General features: G+C 36.7%; 1 protein-coding gene across 1 annotated transcript in view; it reads left to right on the forward strand.

Moving 5' to 3' along the window:
- The window catches only part of LOC107557971 (pro-neuregulin-3, membrane-bound isoform-like), a 322,432-nt gene that overhangs the window by 245,980 nt on the left and 54,417 nt on the right, over positions 1-22,035 (forward strand). Inside the window, exon 3 of the mRNA XM_016241569.1 lies at positions 21,012-21,085. Coding sequence (XP_016097055.1) covers positions 21,012-21,085 — 74 coding nt within the window. The remainder of the gene's footprint in view (positions 1-21,011; positions 21,086-22,035) is intronic.

The raw sequence follows: 22,035 nt of genomic DNA on the forward strand, positions 1-22,035 counted from the left end.
CTTAAAAGGATGAGAGAGGCCTGTAATTTTCATCATAGGTATACCTTAACTATGAGAGACAAAATGAGAAAAAAAGTCTAGAAAATCACATTGTAGGATTTTTAAAGAATTTATTGGTAAATTCCTCGGTAAAATAAGTATTATTTATATCTATTATATTATATCTACAAACAAGCAAGCTTTCTGGCTCTCACAGACCTGTAACTTCTTCTTTAAGAGGCTCCTCTGTCCTCCACTGGTTACCTGTATTAATGGCATCTGTTTGAACTCGTTATCAGTATAAAAGACATCTGTCCACAACCTCAAACAGTCACACTCCAAACTCCACCATGGCCAAGACCAAAGAGCTGTCAAAGGACACCAGAAACAAAATTGTAGACCTGCACCAGGCTGGGAAGACTGAATCTGCAATAGGTTAGCAGCTTGGTGTGAAGAAATCAACTGTGGGAGCACTTATTAGAAAATGGAAGACATACAAGACCACTGATAATCTCCCTCGATTTGGGGCTCCATGCAAGATCTCACCCTGTGGGGTCAAAATGATCACAAGAACTGTGAGCAAAAATCCCAGAACCACACGGGGGGACCTAGTGAATGACCTGCAGAGAGCTGGGACCAAAGTAACAAAGGCTACCATCAGTAACACACTGCGCTGCCAGGGACTCAAATCCTGCAGTGCCAGATGTGTCCCCCTGCTTAAGCCAGTACATGTCCAGGCCTGTCTGAAGTTTGCTAGAGAGCATTTGGATGATCCAGAAGAGGATTGGGAGAATGTCATATGGTCAGATGAAACCAAAATAGAACTTTTTGGTAAAAACTCAACTTGTCGTGTTTGGAGGAGTAAGAATGCTGAGTTGCATCCAAAGAACACCGTACCTACTGTGAAGCATGGGGGTGGAAACTTCATGCTTTGGGGCTGTTTTTCTGCAAAGGGACCAGGACGACTGATCCGTGTAAACGAACGAATGAATGGGGCCATGTATCGTGAGATTTTGAGTGAAAACCTCCTTCCATCAGCAAGGGCATTGAAGATGAAACGTGGCTGGGTCTTTCAGCATGACAATGATCCCAAACACACCGCCCGGGCAACTAAGGAGTGGCTTCGTAAGAAGCATTTCAAGGTCCTGGAGTGGCCTAGCCAGTCTCCAGATCTCAACCCCATAGAAAATCTTTGGAGGGAGTTGCCCAGCGACAGCAATCCGTGTTGCCCAGCGACAGCCCCAAAACATTACTGCTCTAGAGGAGATCTGCATGGAGGAATGGGCCAAAATACCAGCAACAGTGTGTGAAAACCTTGTGAAGACTTACAGAAAACGTTTGACCTCTGTCATTGCCAACAAAGGGTATATAACAAAGTATTGAGATGAAATTTTGTTATTGACCAAATACTTATTTTCCACCATAATTTGCAAATAAATTCTTTAAAAATCCTACAATGTGATTTTCTGGATTTTTTTCTCATTTTTTTCTCTCATAGTTGAGGTATACCTATGATGAAAATTACAGGCCTCTCTCATCTTTTTAAGTGGGAGAACTTGCACAATTGGCTAAATACTTTTTTTCCCCACTGTATATATGATATAGCTTTTATACAAAAGGGTATGTACCGCCAACAGTTCCAATTATAGTCACAGCAGAAAGCATAACCCAGTTGTGTTTCTGTTCTGTTTCTGAATGGATCAGCATTTTTCACTGAATTGGTTCATTTTAATGATTCCCTAATAAAGACAGTCACTAGCTTTGTTCTTGAATGAATCAATGCTTTTCCCCATGTTGATTCAATTGAATGATTCGTTCAAAAAGACAGTGGTTGTGTCTGAAATCGAATACTCCTGTCCTGTGGCCTCATGAGATAGGTTTCCAGGGAATTTTTGTGTACTGTTTTGCGAATACTGTGCATTCAGATATACTATTCTGTTAACATACTATTTTTCGCACACCATCTCGTATTCTTTCAGTTGAACAATTCAATGACTCATAAAGGCATTAAGTTGTTGCCACCTATTGCTGTAACGATGTAATCATTACATAAATTAGTGTTTATTAGTTTATTACAATGTATTTGTACTGTATATACTTGTACTTAACAATGACTACCTACAAATTAAAATTTACTGTTCCTTTTTTATTTTCAAATAATATTACTAGTTACTGAATATATGACAAACCCCAAAAATTACTTTTGATATTTAAATAAAAATTTCTACAGTGTACCTGTATTAGCTGCTAAATATTGCAGAAAAGCAGCTGAAAAAAAGTGATCTAGCCACATTGTTACAGCAAAGAAAAAGCAGGTATTTTAGGTAAGTTGTACAAATGACCATTAGCATGCTGAAAGCTTGATGGCTTGTTCTGCCATTTGTGCATATGTAACCTTTAAAATGGAACTCTAAAACTTTTAATGCATGAGACTCAATGTTCTGATTGTTTTTCTCAGAACACAGTGTATTACTTTAAAAAAACTGATTACATAATGTTCTTTGGCTTTCAAGTAGATAAATTATATAAAATGAAAAGTATAAAAATAAAAGTATATATATATATATATATATATATATATATATATATATATATACACTGTAAGTACTAAAAAAAAGTTATTTTGATAAGGTACTTGTTTGTATTCCTTACATTTCAAATGCAAATATTCTCAGTGTAACTCATCAGATTTTCAGAGGCCAAAGGCTCTTAGTGTTTGTTTACTCTTATTTACACTTAGTTTTATGTTTAATTATTCAAGATATGTTATATCCTATTCTGTTTATATCAGGTCTATAATTAATGTGTCTGCAAATTAGGACGCTGCTGGTTTTAAGCATTAATTATCCTGAAGATGTTATTTAGGAGCTATTCACAATCTCTCTCTCTCTCTCTCTCTCTCTCTCTCATATGACTTGTCCTCTCATTTTCTTTTAATCATACCAAATCCAGAGCAGGTAAACAGACAGGGTGCTCAGAGCTCTAGGGAGAGAGACTCCTCGTCCCAGATACTAGAGCTGCTTTCAGTAAACTTCTTTATGCACACACAGATGCTATATAAATGTGTATACACTGTGTAGTGAAGTGTGATCCTCATTGTACACTGCTTAGAAAGAGTTAAACTAAAGCAATAAAATAGTGTTTTTAGCAGTCATTGTGCATGTCCTTATTCCAGATGTCAGCGCATGAGCTGTGGTAAATATAAGCGTGGGTCAGTATGCATTTGATTGCATTACCAGTAGCAGATGTTCACCAGCTGTTTTAGCTTGTAATGAGCTTGGTATCAGCAGAAGGGAAGACTCCGGCCAACTCAAATGGAGTGGATCACCAGCAGCGGACTGCCCACTTCAGGACCAGAGCAGATTTTGAACGGAGCTATTCCAGATAGCAAACCCCCACACAGTTGGATCCATCTCTCTGGTGTCCTGTCTAACCCTCTACATGCTCATTCTGTCACTGGAGTCATATTCTCAATTTTAAGCAGTTTCTCATGGCTTCATAACAAGCATCATATGCCACATTGACCTCCGTCTGCTTCATTGCGGATAGATAGGAAGGCTGATTTTTCGTAGCGGACTCGCAAGAAACCAGGAAGTCTCCATAGTAAACAGTAAAGCCATTTGAGCTTTGAAGATATTTGAGCGAAGTCCTAGTGAGAACTTTGATATAATTCAGAAAGAAAGAAAAACCTCAAAGTTTAAGTACAAAATGTTAGAGATTTGGAATGCTCTTTGAGAATTTAAAATTGGTCAAAAACTTTGACTAAAATAAAAAAATAAAAAAGAGACATTCAAGATCTAAACATCTTTGAAATAAAGAATTTACACTACTGTTCCAAAGTTTTGAAAGATTATTAATATTAATATTTGAAAGAAGTTTGCAAGGGGACATTTATGACATCAAAACTACAAAACTGAAAAGAAAAAAGAAAAAAAAATTGTTCTACACAGAAAGCACAAACTGTGTTATAGTTTTACAATACAAATAGCGGTTTTCTATTTTAATATTTTAAAATGCAATTTATTCCTATGATGGCAAAGCTGAATTTTCAGTGTCACATGATCCTTCAGAAATTCAGAAATCTATCAATATTAAAGGTGTAATAGGTGATTGTCTTCAGAAACATTTTTTGTTATGCTGGTTGAAAGTCTCTTCACATCCCGATAGCAATCATTAAGTTAAGTGGTCTAAATGTATTCATCTGTATTTATATATTTTGTGGAAGGCGTAGGACCAAGAAATGTTCGTCCAATCAAAACTCTCGGTCCGAGCGTTTTAATAAGCTTTCCTACCTGCCTGTCAACTTATGTATCTGCATACCTCTGTGCACCCGGTTCGCGCAGACAGGACACGTCATCAGCGCGTTCACTCATGCTGTGCAGACAGAGCGAGAATGACAGGCAAACATCAACAACCCGATCTTCCTTCTTGGTATTGTAGTACTTTAAAAGTTTTCTTCACCAGTGAATGACGCATGATGTAGCTACGTGCATGAACTGTGTTCCGATCGATATGATCCCTACACAGTGTTCATTGCTCCCTCCTCACTGAGCGGGGGAAATACGTTGACGTTTACTTCACTTCGGAACATGGACTGGAATTGGGAACCGCTGATGTAGCCTATTGTAGTAATGTTGTCTCTGGTACTCTGGTCTGTGAGTGAGCGTATATGCATTCAGGGGGCGTGGCTTTGGACGGCGATTGCAGGGAGGGTGGGACATTCACTTTCAGTGCTATCAGGCTAAAGTTAGCATTTTCCAAGATCTCCTATTGCGCCTTTAATGTCCCTTATTATCTGCTTAATATTTTTTGGAAACATTTTAACAGAACAAAGTTTTTAGAAAGCATTTATTTGAAATAGAAAACTTTTGTTACATACATTTATTTCACTTTTGCTATATGCTATATATGTAAATTAATGTTAATTAATGTAAATTATTAATGTAAAAAAAATCAAATTATTATTATCTAAATTATATTATTTTGGTTTGTATAACCTGCTGTATAGTCAAGTTGATTCAGTGATATTAAGTTTGGGTTGAATCATTTATTTAGAAGTTACCACATGAAACGTATCTTTTTTTAGTTTACCTGACAAAATATTCTCCTGTTTGTTGATGATGTCACCCCAAGCATTGCTGTATAGGTAACTCTCTCTCCTGACACACGTGACAGCTGCTGCTGAATCAGGCTTTCAGTGTGAGCACACTTGATGTTTCAGCAGGGCATTTGTGTCCGATGCTTGTCATGGTGGATGCCTTCATGCGCCATCAGGTATAACGGTAGATATTTTCCCATCACCGGGAGATTCTTTCATGCCAAGTTTCTCTCTTTTTTTTCTGACAGAGAGGCCGAGCCTTCAGCCCATCAATACACAAGCTGGCACATGAGTTATTGTGTAAGTTCCTGGCTCTAGTTAGGTAATGAGAAATACTCTCTTTTCTCTCTGCCGCTCTCTCTCTCTCTCGCCATAGGCATCTGTCAGTGTTGGAATGAACAGGGACTCATCAGTGGAGTTCTCCCCTCAGAGGCCTGTACTAACATGGCCAGATGGAGCCTGGGCTCACTTGGCACCAGCCAAACCAGCAGCCAGGCAATATGCCGGGAACTCAAGCATTTTATCCCCCCACTCTCCTTCCCTTCCTTTGTCTGACACACACATTTTATTCTCCCACGTATTTCTTTCCCATCCCTTCTTCATCTGTGATGTTGGTTTACTACACCCCCAAACAGTTGTACAGTTCAAGGGCTTGTGAACTCACACGACTCAAAATCGCTTTTGTTGCGACCAAAGCTGGTAACTGTATGTAAAATGTAGTTTTGCGCATTTTTAAGAAAAATTTCTACTTGATTTAAAAATCTTAAAATGCATATTGATAGTGTAACCCAATGAAATCAGACTGATTCTGATACATTAAATATTTTTTGCTTAAATAAAACCAAATGATGTTACCACATTATGCATTTTTTCCTGATATACAATAGGGCTGTGCAATATATCGAAATTATCAAAATATCGCAAATGTACATATCGTAATATGCATATCGCTACAGCTTGCCAATATTTGGGGCCATGAACAAAAGACAGAGAAAATCACTCCCTGCTCTTACCTAAATAACTTTTGTAGCTTAAATAAGAGTCCGTGCATATTGAATTCATAGAGTAAATACTAAGCAGTGTTGTATTTTTCCTTTTTATTATTCAGTTCCTAAACTTGTGTTAAAATTATTACACTAATGTTAAAATTACATTTGACGTGACGTGACATGTGGCCAAGTATGGTGACCCATACTCGGAATTAGTGCTTTGCATTTATCCCATTCAAAGTGCACATACACAGCAGTGAACACACACAAACCCGGAGCAGTGGGCAGCCATTTTTTTTAATGCGGCACCCGGGGAGCAGTTGGGGGTTGCTCAAGGACACCTCAGTCGTGGTATTGAAGGTGGGAGAGAGCACTGTACATTCACTCCCCCCACCTACAATCCCTGCCGGTATGAGACTCGAACCCTGCAACCTTTGGGTTACGAGTCCGACTCTAACCATTAGGCCACGACTTCCCATTTTTATGTAATGCTAGAGTAAAACACTACCGTTCACTTTCAGAAGTTGTTGTAGGGGTGCTTTCTTCTCACAAAAAGTGAAACGTATGCTAGTTATATTAGAATCAGAATCAGAATGAGCTTTATTCACCACTTAAGTGTGCGCAAACACAAGGAATTTGTTGTGGTTTTACAGGAGCTCTTGATACATGCATACATACAAATAGCCATATATATATATGACACAAGATAGTTATAGAAGTTCACAGAACTGACTCAGCAACAGCTGAGTAAAACTGTTTCATCTGAGCATGTGGCACTTTAACCATTCTCGTATCGCATATCGAATATCGCATTATTTAATGAGTTATCGCATATCGTGTTTTTCTTCAATATCGCACAGCCCTAATATACAATGCACTTCTGTTCTAAAGTTTGCATTAAAATTTTTGTGAGAAGATTTTTGTGAAAAATATATATATTTTTTAAGTTTAAAATGTATTCACCATAAACTGATCAAACGTGACAGTAAAGACATTTTTAATGTTACAAAAAAATATATTTCAAATAATATGCTGTTTGAACTACATATTCATCAAAGAATCCTGACAGAATATATCAAGCCTTCCACAAAGAATATTAAACAACAGTTTTCAACATTAATAATAATAATAATAATAAAATGTTACTTTAACACCAACTCAACCTATTAGAATGATTTCTGAAGGATCATGCAACATTGAAGACTGGAGTAATGGCTGCTGAAAATTCAGCTTTGCCATCACAGTAATTAAATACATTTAAAAATATATTAAAATCAAATAAATGTAATTCAATTCTAATAATAATTAACAATATTGCTGTTGTTTTCTGTATGTGTGGTCAACTGTGAGACTTTCAGAAACATTTAAAATGTTACTGATCCCAAACTTTTGAACCGTGTATTATACAGTGCATGAAAGTTGGACTTTATAAAAAATTGGCTTGGTTGCAGAAATTCAAACTGGTTTAATTTTCCTTTCCTGTTTTCTCTTTTCCTAGGACACATTCCTTTTTTTCTCTCACTTGAAACCCTGAAGACCATGAATTTGCAGTTCTTATTTTAGCAAGGTGCCTTAGATTTTTGTGAGGGGAGTGTGTGTGTGAAGATATGTACATGCGTGTGTGTGTGTCTGTGTTGGAGTGCCTGTAATTAATATCAAATCACAGAGCCAGTCCCGAGGCAGGCTAGAGCAGCTGTGTAAGTGTCTTCTTCTGATGTTCTAATTATTTCACCCTCTTCTCTGCTTTGCACTGTCACCTTAATGAGTTTCCTCGCTCCTCTTAGAATCAAATTGGAAGTCAAGAATAAGACTTTTGAAAAACTTTTTAAACTTATTCTTAGATAAAGAATGTAAATAAAGTTAAAAAACCATACATAAAATAAAAAATATTATTAAATTAAAAATTTTGTAAAAAAAAATATTATTATTATTGTTCTTACTACTTGTTTTTTTTCAGGATATTAACAAGACAAGTAGCGCACATCAAACCAATCTTTCTGTTACAGTATATTCTGCTTTTTAAAATCGATCTGCAGCTGAGTTGGATAAATGCAATTCAAATAAGCCAATTCACCATTTCCCAGCATGCACTGTGTACTGGGGCATAAAAAATTATGCATTGTTTGTCAATTCTTTGCCAGTTTTATTTGCATAGTTGTTGTTGGTTTTGTTGTCACTCAATAGTTTGACGACTTCACAGTTTAGAACAAGTCAAGTTTAGAACAAGTTAAATGATTAACGAGTTGCTCTAGTTAAAGGGATACTTCACCCAAAAAATGAAAAATTTGTCTTCATTTACTCATAATTTTCTCACTTTCATAGTATTTTTTTCCCCTTACTATGGAAATCAATTGCTAACAGCAACTGTTTGGTTAGCAACATTTTCTCATTCTTAGATCTTATAATTGCATAGAACTTTCATACAAGTTGATGCAACCTGAGAAATCTTTTTACAACAATTCATCTAATAGACAATTGATAAAATTACAGGAAATCATGAGCACATTTTATATATATATATATATATATATATGTATGTATGTATGTATTTTTATATACTGTATGTATATGTATTTTTTATTTGTGTATTTTTATTTTATTTATTAAATTGATAATGAATAAACAGTAACTTAGAAAACTGTTTGTAATGTTATGTTGTGTAAGGGGTGGTTTTGATGATGGTTTATGTAAGTTGTTTTGCATTACCCAATTTGATGTAGCATTCCAGATGTAATCTAGCTATATATTACTTCTGCATTAAACATAATTATAATGCACACTTTGTGCTGTAATTAACATTGACTAAAACACTTTTCACAAGACTGTTCTGTTACATACAAGCTATTTTAAGCTAATTTCTCCCTACTGCTTGACTTAATGTGCTGAGGCTTCATTTAACAGCTATTGACATGAGACACTGAGTCATAATTATTCTCGTATAGCATTTGTGTATGCATGTATAATTACAGTACAATGAAAAGAGATAAAAGGAGGAAAAATGTTCAACTCCAAAATTTATTACCATATAATTTGCACACATCATTGAAAAGGATGCTGAGCATGGCAAATCAGTGTTTTTTTGTTTGTTCTAATTTTAACCCAAAGCAAGTGATCGCCCATTTGAAGTATTATGGGCTCCAGAATATGAGACTCAGCTGTCCACAGCATGTTATATATAAAAATGAAATTTTATATACAGTGGGGCAAAAAAGTATTTAGTCAGCCACCAATTGTGCAAGTTCTCCCACTTAAAAAGATGAGAGAGGCCTGTAATTTTCATCAACTTGCACAATTGGTGGCTGACTAAATACTTTTTTCCCCCACTGTATATATATATATATAGTGCCCTCCATAAGTATTGGAACAATAAAGACAAAATTGCTTTGTTCGCTGTGGAGTCATGGCATTTGCAAATATGATTAAAAGATGAATATGAGACAAAACTACAGAATGTCACATTTTATTATTAGCTGTTTCAACACATGTTTTACCAAATTAAAAGGACAGCACTGTCCAGTATTGGGACAGATGAACTTAAGGCAGATGTAAAAGATTAAAAGCTATTATTTTGTTGCAGATCCCTTGCGTGCAATCAGAGCAGTGAGTCTGCGACCCACAGACCTCACCAGACTCTTGGTCTCATCCTTTGAAATGCTTTTCCCAGCCTTTAATGCAGCCAATTCCAACTGTTGCTTGTTTTGGGGATTTTCTACCTTTAGTCTCCTCTTCAGCCGGTGAAATTCATGTTAAAATTCGGATTTAAATCTGGAGATTGATTTGGGCAACCTAAAACTTTACTTTTTTTGCCCTGATAAACTCCTTGACTGAACTGGCAGGGTCTTTTGAGTCATTGTCCTAATGCAATGTGAAGCGCTTTCTGATGAGTCTGGTGGCATTTTCTTGAATATTGGTAGCCAAGATGGTTTTGTACCCTTCCAAATTCATTCTGCTGCTGTCATCATACATTAAGTCATCATTAAAATTGAGAGGGCCTGTTCAAGAGAGAGTAGATTGTCAGAGCATCACCCCAGCATTCTGGAGGTTGTTGGGGATTTTACAGACATGTATTTTAGTGTTCATTTTCACAGCTTTTATGATTTGTCTGTTATCAACTGCTATTGTTTTTCTCAGCCGATCAGGTCGTTGATGGCTGCTGATGTCTCCGGTGGTCTCCAAACTCTTGATTTCTCGATGCCCTCTGTTTTTGCTATAGCTCTAATTGACTTACTCTTTTCTTTTAGCAGCCAAATTGATTGCTTTTTTCTCAGAGTAAGCTCCCTCGTCTTCATCCTGGTTTGTGTGTGTCGTCATCGAAAGCAAGACTCAGAATGCAAAAGCAATGGATATAATTGATACGACACATTCCCTGCTTTTAACATCTGAAGAATTAATGCAACAGGACACAGCCGATCACTCAGAAAGACATGTGAGGCAACTGTTCCAATACATATGCTCACATCAGATAGTGGGATGAACTCTAAAAGTGCTGATCTTCTTAGCTGGTAAAAACATTTATGTGTTAAAACACCCAATAATAAAATTTGACATTCTGTAGTTTTGTCTCATATTCATCTTTTAATCATATTTACAGATTTCTTGACTCCACAGCAAACAAACAATTTTTGTCTTTACTGTTCCAATACTTCTGGAGGGCACTGTGTATATATATGTTATACAAATATATATATTTTTTTCTTCTCTCCACAGTATAATATCCTGTTTTATTGTGTCTCCGTTAAGTGTGTAAATATAGCTTTCTAAATGTTTGTGCAAATGTTCTCTGATGTTCATCTGCACTGTGATCACTGAAGCCTGTATTTAGATCATTAGATCAATCTGATTTGACTGCTTGAGTCAAAATCAAATCCATCAAACAAGTACACCAAAGGGGTCAAGACATGAATGACTCAAAACACAGACTACTACTAAAATACTAGCATCACTTGAGCTTAGATTCAACAAAATCTAAACTGATAACATCCACTTGACAAAATGCTTCATATGAGTGCCATTTTGCATGGGAATAAATAATAGAAAAATCTAATCTGATTAAAAAAAAATGCCAGTGGTTAGCGTTATTTAAAAAGCAGAGATTAGAAGACTGGTTATAAAGGTGTTTGAATGCTCTGGAGGAGGCTGGGTGATAAGCAGGGAATTTTAATGATTTGCTTATCAAGCTTTCATTGGCATTTCATTTTGAAAGGGTGTATCAACAGTCACATCACACTTGTGGAGGCTTGAGCTCTTGCATGTATTCAGAGCTCACACTGTGGTCAGGCTCTGTTACATGTTGGAGTGAATGTACCAAGGCCTCAGCAGTCTAGCTTTTCTCTCTGTTTTATACATAAAAAGAGAAGAGCAGAACTGTGGTACTGCCAGAAGCAACAAACTAAAGGGGGCAAAAGGTCATATGCTCTTTTCATACAATGGAAATATATAATTTATACAGTAATATTGTGAAATATTATTACAATTTAAAAGAAATGTAATTTACTCCTGTGATGGCAAAGCTGAATTTTCAGCAGCCATTACTCCAGTCATCAGTATCACATGATGCTTCAGAATCATTCTGATACGCTGATTTTCTGCTCAAGAAACATTTATTATTATTGAAAAACTGTGCTGCTTAACATTTTTGTGCAAACTGTGATCATATTCAATGCAATATATATATATATATATATATATACATTTATCAAAACTTATAAATTATATTGTATCACAGTATATAGAATGATTTAAAATTGCAACAAGAACCTGACAGCCAGTGATCACCATGCATTTTCATTGAATAGTCAGAGCAGCTTTGACCTTTTTCACCTCACTTTGAATGTCCTCTTGCATCCTTGAAAACTCTAGCACTAGACCATCATGTTTAAATAGGGAGCTTTTTTCTCTTTTGGTCATGTTTTATCCTATCCATATTTATCCTTGCCTAGAGCAAGAAGTGAGCCATGACTGCCATCAGTGCCCCCTCAAGGAAAATAGGTACATGGCACATCTGAATACAGCTGAATTATCTGTAATATAGGCATTTAAGGCTGAACCACGTCCTAAAGCAATGGCCTAGCTCAGCATACTAAAATTGTTATGTTGCAACAAATCTCTTATGTTAAGAAAACTATAATAATTGTAAGGGTATTAAACCCCGTTCACACTGCCAGCGATTTTTTCGCTGTATGTCGCTAGACTCCGTGCTGTGAAGACGCTTGTGGGCGTTCCTACTGCTGTAGCTCTAATGTTATTGGTAGACTGCACGTCTGGACATATCTGGACATATAAAATGCAATCACAAACTGTATATTGCCGGTAAAACTAAGATATCATTCTATTATGACTAGGAAATAAAAGTACCATTCTGCTGTTGGAGAGTGTTGTTATATAAACTACAGCAGTGCTCGTGCATTAAATCATTAACCGGTGCTAAACTGCTCACTGCATCATGTAATTAACAACTCGAACCATCAATGTATGAATCAAACTCACTTAGACAGCCAACGGTTTCTTTTCTATGCGTCATTTTTTATATCCATGTATGTTATGTGGTTACAGTCAAATCATTTAAAACAGTGAAATCGCTCAGGAAATCTGTCCTGTCTTGCCTGCAATCGAGACGGTGACGTGTGAGCGCCACTGACAGATTCTTCACTCCTATTGGTTGTCGCTCGCAAAATTCGCTGTTTATTTGCATAAAGTTAAACAATTCTTAACTTGTGTCGCTTGACTCGCATCGCTTGACACGCCCACATTCTGTCGCCAACGGTCACTGTCGCTCGTGTCGCCGGAAGTCACCAGCTCTCCATTGAAAATTAATAGGACCATATCGCGTTGTCGCTGTGTCTCGCTGGCAGTGTGAATGGGGCTTTAGGGTTTTCTTAAAGAGATTCTGTCATAATTTACTGTATCTGATTTTTTTTTTTTCTTGGTCCATAAAATGAAAGTCAGCATTCACCAGAACTGTGTGGTTAATAACATTCTTCAAAATATTTTCTAAAAAAAGTTGGTTGCAACTGAATGCTGACCTTCAAAAGTGAATGGTTTATTTACAGTCATTCAGCATTTTTACAGCTTAAGTAACAAAATCATACCGTCTGTCTCCTTAGCTCGGTCTTATAACTGAGTGTTGTATTTACCAGTGGCTCCATTCATTCTTCATGTTGGTAGAGGACTTGCTTTAAGCTTATCCCCTGCAGTATGGTTACCAAATAAAGAGAAAGAGGAAACATGTCACAACCTCATGTCAGTATGTCATGGTGTTTAGCTATCTGTATCTACGCTGTAATAGAGAGTAAGTTGCTGTGGCTGGGTAGATTTGAGCAAAGCTGCTAAAAAGGCAGTACGAGTCTTTTGAACTCTACCGTATGTTCTCTGTTGGATTCCTCTGTTGGATCTTTGATTTATGTTGTGCAATAGTCATCTCATTTTATTCGCCTCTTCTCACATCTGCCGGCATCCGCTGAAATTGCATGTTAAAAGTTAAAAGAACACCTGTCACAGGCTTGAAGTTGATGGCAACATAAACACGAGTGCATGCACAGCTTGAGTCAAGCTGCTAGAAGATGCCCTTACACTTCTTCAGGAAGGAAAAAGAGGAATTAGCTTTCCATGCATCTCCACTCGTGTTTTGAAATGAGGAGGGTCAGTCGAAGGTGAGCATAAGAACACAAGACACGTGAGCTATCTTTTATTTTCAGGTTTGCTGATAGCAGAATGTAAATTATTTAAGGAGGCCAGGCCGACAAAAAAAGGGGAGTAAGAGAGGTCTTCCACATTCGTGTGTACAAATTATATGCGGCATACCTAAAGGTTGGAATACACTGCATGACTTTTAAAATCTGTGCAGATTTTAAAACACTATAGGCAGCATACACTAGCCTACTTTGAAAATGGATGAATAAAAAAAAAAACATGATCATCATACACTAACCCACTGAGGATCACACACAACCAGGCTTTATAGGCATACGAACACAAAATTCTCATGGAGAAACATATGCCCTGTTGATAGGAGACACATGACAAATTAAAACAATAGGCCTATGTGTTCTAAAATCAGCTCAAAATATCAAACATGTTTAATATCCTCTAACTAGTTAAAAGTCTGTGCCCAAAATGTACTACACATTCTGTGAAATCCAAAATTGGGGCAAAAATCTGAGCAAAAGTCATGTAGTATATTCCATGATTATTTTTGGCAAGACAGCATTGCTCGCTATTTAAGGTTACAAGGAGAGTTGCTAGTCTTTGTACTGTAAATGTTTTATAAAGGTATAAAAGGTTTATACACATCTATTCATATGTGATCAAATTAGGTTGTCAAGATAGCACATTTTATCCCTCCATAAGAGTAAAGCAACCTAGGCTCATTGGATAAATGTGCCTCTGCCTAAATTTTTTCTCCAAAAATGTACCTATACATACAATTCTCTTTAGTTTCCAGCTGAAATTACAGTAAAATGCAAACACCTTCCTTTTCAAACTAATTTTGAATCAATGGCAGAACCCATATGTACATATGTACAGCGTTTTGTATGTAGTAAACTTGCTTGGTAGCTCACCTGGTACGGTGTTGAACTTGAATTGCAGGGCTCATGTACAAATCATGTGAAACCGTCTTGATAAAACAGAATTAAAAAGTTGTAGAAGCAAGCTGAAATAGCATGGATACTTTAGCAGATGCATTTTATCTTACATTTGCTTTTGTTACCAATATCAGTTTATGTTTAGGGTAGGGTGCTATGTTAGTTTCAAATGCAATAGAGCATTAAACTTTTAGTGCTTCTTTCCAAACAATCAACATAATTAAATGTTGCCAGATAGGGTTAGGATTAGGGTTTGGTTTAGGGTTACTTGCATGTAATTACTGTATGCATAATTTATTGTTATTATAATAGTAGGTACATGTAAAATGTAACAAGGACACATTAAAATAAAGTGTTACCATGTTTGACAATGCAATATGACTTATTTTTGATGTAAGTACATAGTAGTTAAGGCCACCTAATATAAAGTGGGACTGACATTTCACTTTGAATGTGTTGCGAAAAGTGTAAGAAGCAATGTAATATCATTTTGCAAAAATGTCGCCACAGGCACATATTTTCCAGAAAGCCTGGGTTGTAGTTTCCCTAAATCACGTTACGTATCGGTTCTTGAACACATATAATGGGTCTGAATTACTTTTCCTTTTTTTCCTATTATCCTCTAACTTTCATCAACGGAGGATAGTGCATATGCCAGCGTCTGAAACTAGGCATATGACCCTCTCTTGGCAGTGTTAATAAGTGCTATTCGATCAGCTCAGAGACAAGATTATTGCTGAACCAATGCGGTCAAGACGAAAAAGAAAGAAAAAGGCTGAATATTGTGGAGAGGGATAATCATTTTACACTGAAAAGAAAGAGCAAATATTGTATTAACATAAGTCAATTGCTTAATAAAAGCGCATTATAGCGTATTTACACTGAGGTATGTAAGTCAATATTCTAATACTTATAATCTGATAGCGCAAAGTCAAATATAAGAATGAATATTAATGTAAACTTTTTTTCTAGCTCCATGCTACCACCAGGCACAATAAGACTTGACTTATTCACATTAACCGCACAAAGAAAGGCCAGTGACAGAGATGTCTGGGATGTTCTTAGAGTCTCTCTCTTGTCTACATTTCCCAGCATATTGCCAGGTTGACCAGGGGTGCAAAACTACAGAGAAAATGGCTCTCTGAGAGCACTTCAGAGTACCTGTACCCTCTCACAGTTCTCTTCACTCAATTCAGCAGATCACAGCAGGTGAATGCTAGCCTCTGTGCTAACGATAATGGATACTTCACTAGTGCAATATCAGGCTCACTGGATGATGCCGTGTGGATCTGTGATAATGATAGTTTAAACAGAACAAGTTGCAGCGATGTCCGTTGGTCTTTGCTTGAGTGTGATTTTGGGGCTTGGGAAATGGCTTGGCACTTTAAATACCCTTTCACACCACTAAAAATCGATTGACTCTGCATCTTTTTGTGTGCATGTTGAAAGTGGCCACAGGTATGATCATGTGCAAAATGGTCAAAGGTTACAAAAAGGAAATCCATAGTTTCTGCTTTGTTTGAGGTCCAGGAAATTGGCTCTCTCAAATGTCAAATCTTCAATGCGAATCGATGCCCTCCTAGTGCTTTTAAAAGTTTGGTACATAAGCCACTTCATACGTTAAACAAACACTGCCTGACTTTCTGCCTCATTTAATTAGATGTCTGTTCTATAATTCACACTTTCCAAATATTGCTTACTGTTTAATGAAGACAAAAGATACACAAAGATCGTTTTCAAAAACTTAATCTAATTTGCTACCATCACCTACGGGTTGCTGTTGTGCTGCACGTAATCACAGCCATTCTGATATCTAGGGAAAACATCACTATTACTAGTGATATTGCTTTCATGCAGCAGTTACACTGTGTGACTTAGACACACTATTTCCAGTTACTTTGTCTAATTTAGCTTAAAAAACTTCCAAACAAAGCAACAAGAGAATCAAATGCCATGCGTTTCCAAGCAACACCCTTTAGTGGTGGTGTGTTCCATAATGAATCAGTGTTTTGAACAAATCCGTTATGATAATGAATCATTGACTTACTCGTAAACACTGTCCCTTGTTTTGTTCCTGGCTAGATTATCGTTTTTGAACTAATTGGTTGAATCAATAATTCAGTGGCTTGTTTATGAAGACAGTTGCTTGTTTCGTTTTTAATGTATTATCAAGTGTGAAAGAATGTATAACTGATTCATAAAGACAACCTACTGGCTTAACAATGTAACCTGCAAAAAGACCGTTAATGTAAATATATACAGGTCATTTGGATGCTTCCTGTCTCTGATGGAATTACAGCTTCGTGTGAACAATTTGTGGCATAAATGCATATACAGCAATTGAAACAAATCGTAAATGTCAAATGTCCATGCTGGCTAAGGTTATGATTTACTTCTGTTTAGACTAACGGAGATGAATTCCAACATATAAACAGAACAGCTGAGAAGCCAGAGTAAACATAACATGATTAAACACAGTAACTTGCTCTAAATCTCAAAATGCCCGTGTGAGTAGCCTGGGAACATACTCCAGATCTCATTCCTTTTAATTAAAGGTTCTCATGATAAACTATCAGTTTGCTTTAATTGGTATTTATGCATGCTGCTTCTGTACTGTTGTCTGTTACGTTTCCCATTATGAAATTATGAACTCCATAAATGGGTTCACATGGTTTTCTGGTTGTGATAAACACACCGAAGCCTGATCATTAGCAGTGCATAGTTAAATGTGCATGTTCTTCTCACATTCAGCAAGAATCTGACAGCTGGAGGCTTGGTATTTATATTTATCTGTGCCTGTAAAGCTGCCTCTTAGTTAGAATGATCTACACCTCCTTCCAGCATCCCATCCCCCTCCCCCATTTGTTCCTGCTAATTAATGAGTGTGGTGCTAATTAAAAGCCAGGCAACACTCAATACATTCTGGGTCCGTGAGAAATATTAACATTTTCATTCGCAGGTCTCCGAGACTTATGAATATACGATTGCAAAATTTCCAAGGACAATTATAGGGTTGTGAGGAGCATGAAAGTGACAAGAAGGCACGTATGTTATATATAGACCTATATTATGAAGAAGAAATTAAAGATTTCACACAGGGGGTCCTGTAACATGACAAGGCCTCATAGAGTAAAGAAAAAATAATTGAACGTTAGAAATAACTGTAGCCTAGTCAATTAAAAGACATCGTCACACCTGGCCGAGACACGTTTCAGTATTTCATGTTGATAGAACGGAAACACAATGCCATGTGCACAAGTGAGAAAAAAGAGCTTTGTATGAAAGAAAAGGCCTCTGCTTCAGCCGTATGCTGAGCAACAGGAAGCCTCCTACTGGGCTAAACATGTATCATCTTTCCACATAAATCAAGCCTGTGAACAAAATGTGTGTGTGGGGCGAGATAAAAAGAGGCAAGCAGCCCAAATGTGGTTCCACACCTCCACCTCTTTCCATCCACTCCCCACATTTTAATTGCCACTGTTTGCCAATTGCCACAGCTCATACTGTGCCCATAATGACTGTTCCTCACAATGCAGCCATAGCACTTGATCTCTCTTTTAATGATCCTCCTTCTGTAAATTTGTACTGCACTACTTTCTTATCTCACAGATCTTTATCAGCTCCACTTGCCTGCGGACATATTAATTGGGGAGAGATTAATTGACCACAAATCCTTCAGGCATGACCTATGCGCTATGTAAAGCACAGAGTCGCACATTTTCGGTGCTGATTTGATTACTGACTCATAGCCCTCTATAGCTCTCTCTGTGCAATTAGTGTAAAATCTTTACTAGCGACACATATGACAGTTACATTCAATTAGTCGTATGCTGATTTCTACTATAGAGCAAGGAGTGATAATTGTTAACATCAGATTGGACAAGGGTGTAAAAAATTATATCACTGTGATGTTATTTATAGTAGACACTGTCTATTATCATTTCTGTGTAAATCATTCGTAAAATCATGCTTATGTAAATTGCCACGTTAACAGTTTACGTAAGAATGGTTTTATGAACAATTTACATAGAAATCGGTTCTGCTTGTGTTTCATGAATGAGGCCCAATTAATATTTGTTGCTGTTCGTACGCTTAGGATTTTGGGTTTTGACTGGGAAAAGACAATTCATTCAAATATATTCAAAATTATTCAATGTCATCAGTTTTCTGTGGTTCTGCTGGTAATAAGGAAAAAACGGAATGATACAGAAAGTAAGTCTGTTTCATGAACACAGCAACACATTTGTAACAGTGCTTATTTTGTACATGACAAAAAGAAAGACAGTTACACTGAAAACAGTTCACTTCAAAGAACTCGAGGCTTGGGAAATGTAGTGAATTATACAATGTAGTTAGCTAGAACTGTCACTTTCACTGTTTTTATCACTCTGCTTGTTGTGTTTGCGAGGTACTGACAGACTGTCAGTCTGTCCATTGGTTTTGGGAATGAATCCTGCAGATTACAGATTATCGTCAGGCCCAAGATTGCCTGATTGAGGTAGTCTCAGCCCAATTGAAAACTAACTCTAAAGCAGTTGCTTGTGGTAAGAAAGCAGTCTGACCCAATGGACCAATGAACCAAGCTATATTATAATTCATAATGTGGGTGAGCACATTTCTTATTTCAGTTGAAAACCAAAGAGCAGCTCTTCTCATGGCTTTTCCTCGAAACAGATGTAAGAATGCTGTCCATACGAAGCCTTCTTTCTCGCTCTGTGTTTATATATTATGCATATATATATATATATATATTATGCATATATATATATATATATATCTTCTTTTTTTTTATGTAGTATGTATTATATATCCTTGTTTCAGAACAAAACAAATAATCTACAGGTGTGAAAATGACATGAAAAGTAAGCAATATCATATGGTAACTAGCTCAGAGAAAGCTGATGATGCAAGCAAATGTGCAATATTTTTTTATGTTGCATATAATATAAAAAATAAAAGATTGGGTCTTTAAAATGTATTTATTTTTCAGTTGGAAACTTGGAAACGTACAGCCTAAGCAATATGCAGCATTAAATTGAGCTCCTGATCCTCTGTAAAAGGATGAAATGTGCTGTATAACCAACAAAGGCTTATGCTATCTGCTGAGGCTCGTGCGCATGGCATATGCATATGCTCTGTTTGTACTCTGCCATTTAGAGCCAGGGACATTTTTCTTTGTCACATTGCTCTCCTGACTCAACCAGCTGAAAGTGGGATTAGCCTCCAGTGTCTTTGAAAAGTCAAGAAGTGAGGTAAAAATGAGGATAAAGTGATGACAGGATGGAGAGAGGGCGAGGAAGAGCGAGACAGGCAGAAACACATGGGCAGTTACATGAGCAAGAGAGCTGGAGAGAGAGCAAACAGCTTGGCTGGGAGGGACATGGCATGCATATTTCATATATAAAAGACAAGCATTTCATTTCCATATTTAGTGAACACCGAGAGAGCTTATTCAAGCAGTCAGGGCTTTGCTGAGGTAGAAAATCAGCAAACTTGCTGTGCCCATGTATTTCCAAATCAATCTACTGGCATCTGCAACAGATGCATGACATGGCACGTCTGGGTTTCCCATCTGATTTCCAGAAAACCCTCGAACGTTTTTCACTCTGATTGTCTTATCCACATCTAGAAGTTTCATTGTTATCAAATGCACAGGGACCAGTCTGGCCCCTGAAAGTGTTTTAATTAGAGTGGTGGAGTGACCAAGGGGTTTAAAGTAATATTCCAGGTTCAATTTAAGTTAAGCTAAATCAATAACACTTGTGGCAGTGTTGATTACCACAAAAATTAATTTCCAGTTGCCTTGATTACAGTTAGGTGTTATTTTAATATTATTCATATACTGTCATAGTATTTTTTTATATATTTTAAACTAGCTTTGATTTTTATGATAGTTTTAATTTTAAATTTAAGCTTTTGTCATTTTAATTATTTTCAGCTTTTTATTTTTATTTCAGTTCAGTTTTAGTAATTTTAGTACTTCAACTTCACATAGTTGCCAAGGCAACATTTCACATTTTTAGTTTTAGATTTTTGTTTGACAATTATTTTTTATTGACATTGTTTATTTTATTTTATTTCCGCTTTATTTTAAATAATAATTAAAATTTTTAGATTTAGTTATCTATCAATAACAACAGAGCTTGGAATGGAAGTAATAGTGCCAGTCCAGAAATGTTAAAATACTCATTATTTCACCAGAATAGCCAAAAAGTTGCTTTTTTTGCCTTAATCCCCACAAGGAACAAGCCAAGTACAGTTCTTAACCCCATGGAGATTGTTCCTAAAATACATGGCTTTAGATAAAACCATCTGTTAAACTGCTTATTAACTGTCTTTCTTTTTCTTTTTTTTCCAAATCAGGTGTAAAGAGGGTTTCCAGGGCATTCGCTGTGACCAGTTCCTGCCCAAGACTGATTCCATCCTGTCTGACCCAAGTGAGTGCACTTGCAATTTGCTTGAATAAATCAGATGCATGTAAATGCATACATTTTTACTCTGCTGTGTCTGAAGTTAATAGAAAATACCATGTGTACAATCTATGGATTATACAGTCCTTTTGAAATTGTTTTGAAATGGGTGTACAGGGTCACAGATGTGATTAGAGAGAAATGGCTATATAACTTAATCATATAATCAGCTTCTAACCCAAATGAATGCTTAACCTCTGTGGACCATAATGCATTCCTGCATTCATTTGCCAGTAACAACAAGGCTTTGCAGTTTGCAGTCTTACAGGCACTGTTGTCATAGAAACCATGTCATTACTAAAGTGTCACAACATTTTCATATTTTCCTGACAGGAACAGATTTCTAGATTTTCCCAACCACTCAGCTAATGGCTGTATATTCACACGCTTCTACAAACCTGAATGTCTCTTTTCTGAATGATGTATACCATTTGACCAAATAAGGCAGTCAGTGTGTGCTCTTGCATGCATACTTTATGTTCCTGTGTGTGTGTGTGTGTGTGTGTGTGTGTGTGTGTGTGTGTGTGTGCGCGCATGTACAGGTAGTGATTGCATGTTGTGTGCAGTGAGTAAGCCCACTTGATGAGTCACAAATGGAGCATGATTATGAGGGGTTCTGTTTGTTGACCTTCTCGTACAGATCTATCAGTGCCGTTTTATATGAAAGATAATAAAATGAGCTGCTCAAGAATTTGCACATGGTAATTGGTGAATCCCACCAGCTGAGAATGTAAAGCACACACCCTTTTACTGAACAAAAACCAACGCGTATACTATACATCCACACTCATATGCCCACATATCACAGGATAACATTCATATTTTATATTCAGAAAAGGTATTAGCACAGCACATCGATCTGTTTTATCATATACCCCCGGTTTCACAGAGAAGGTTTAAGCCTATTCCCAGACTAA

This window comes from Sinocyclocheilus grahami, unplaced genomic scaffold, assembly GCF_001515645.1.
Source record: "Sinocyclocheilus grahami isolate Dianchi unplaced genomic scaffold, SAMN03320097.WGS_v1.1 scaffold626.1, whole genome shotgun sequence".
Taxonomy (NCBI): domain Eukaryota; kingdom Metazoa; phylum Chordata; class Actinopteri; order Cypriniformes; family Cyprinidae; genus Sinocyclocheilus; species Sinocyclocheilus grahami.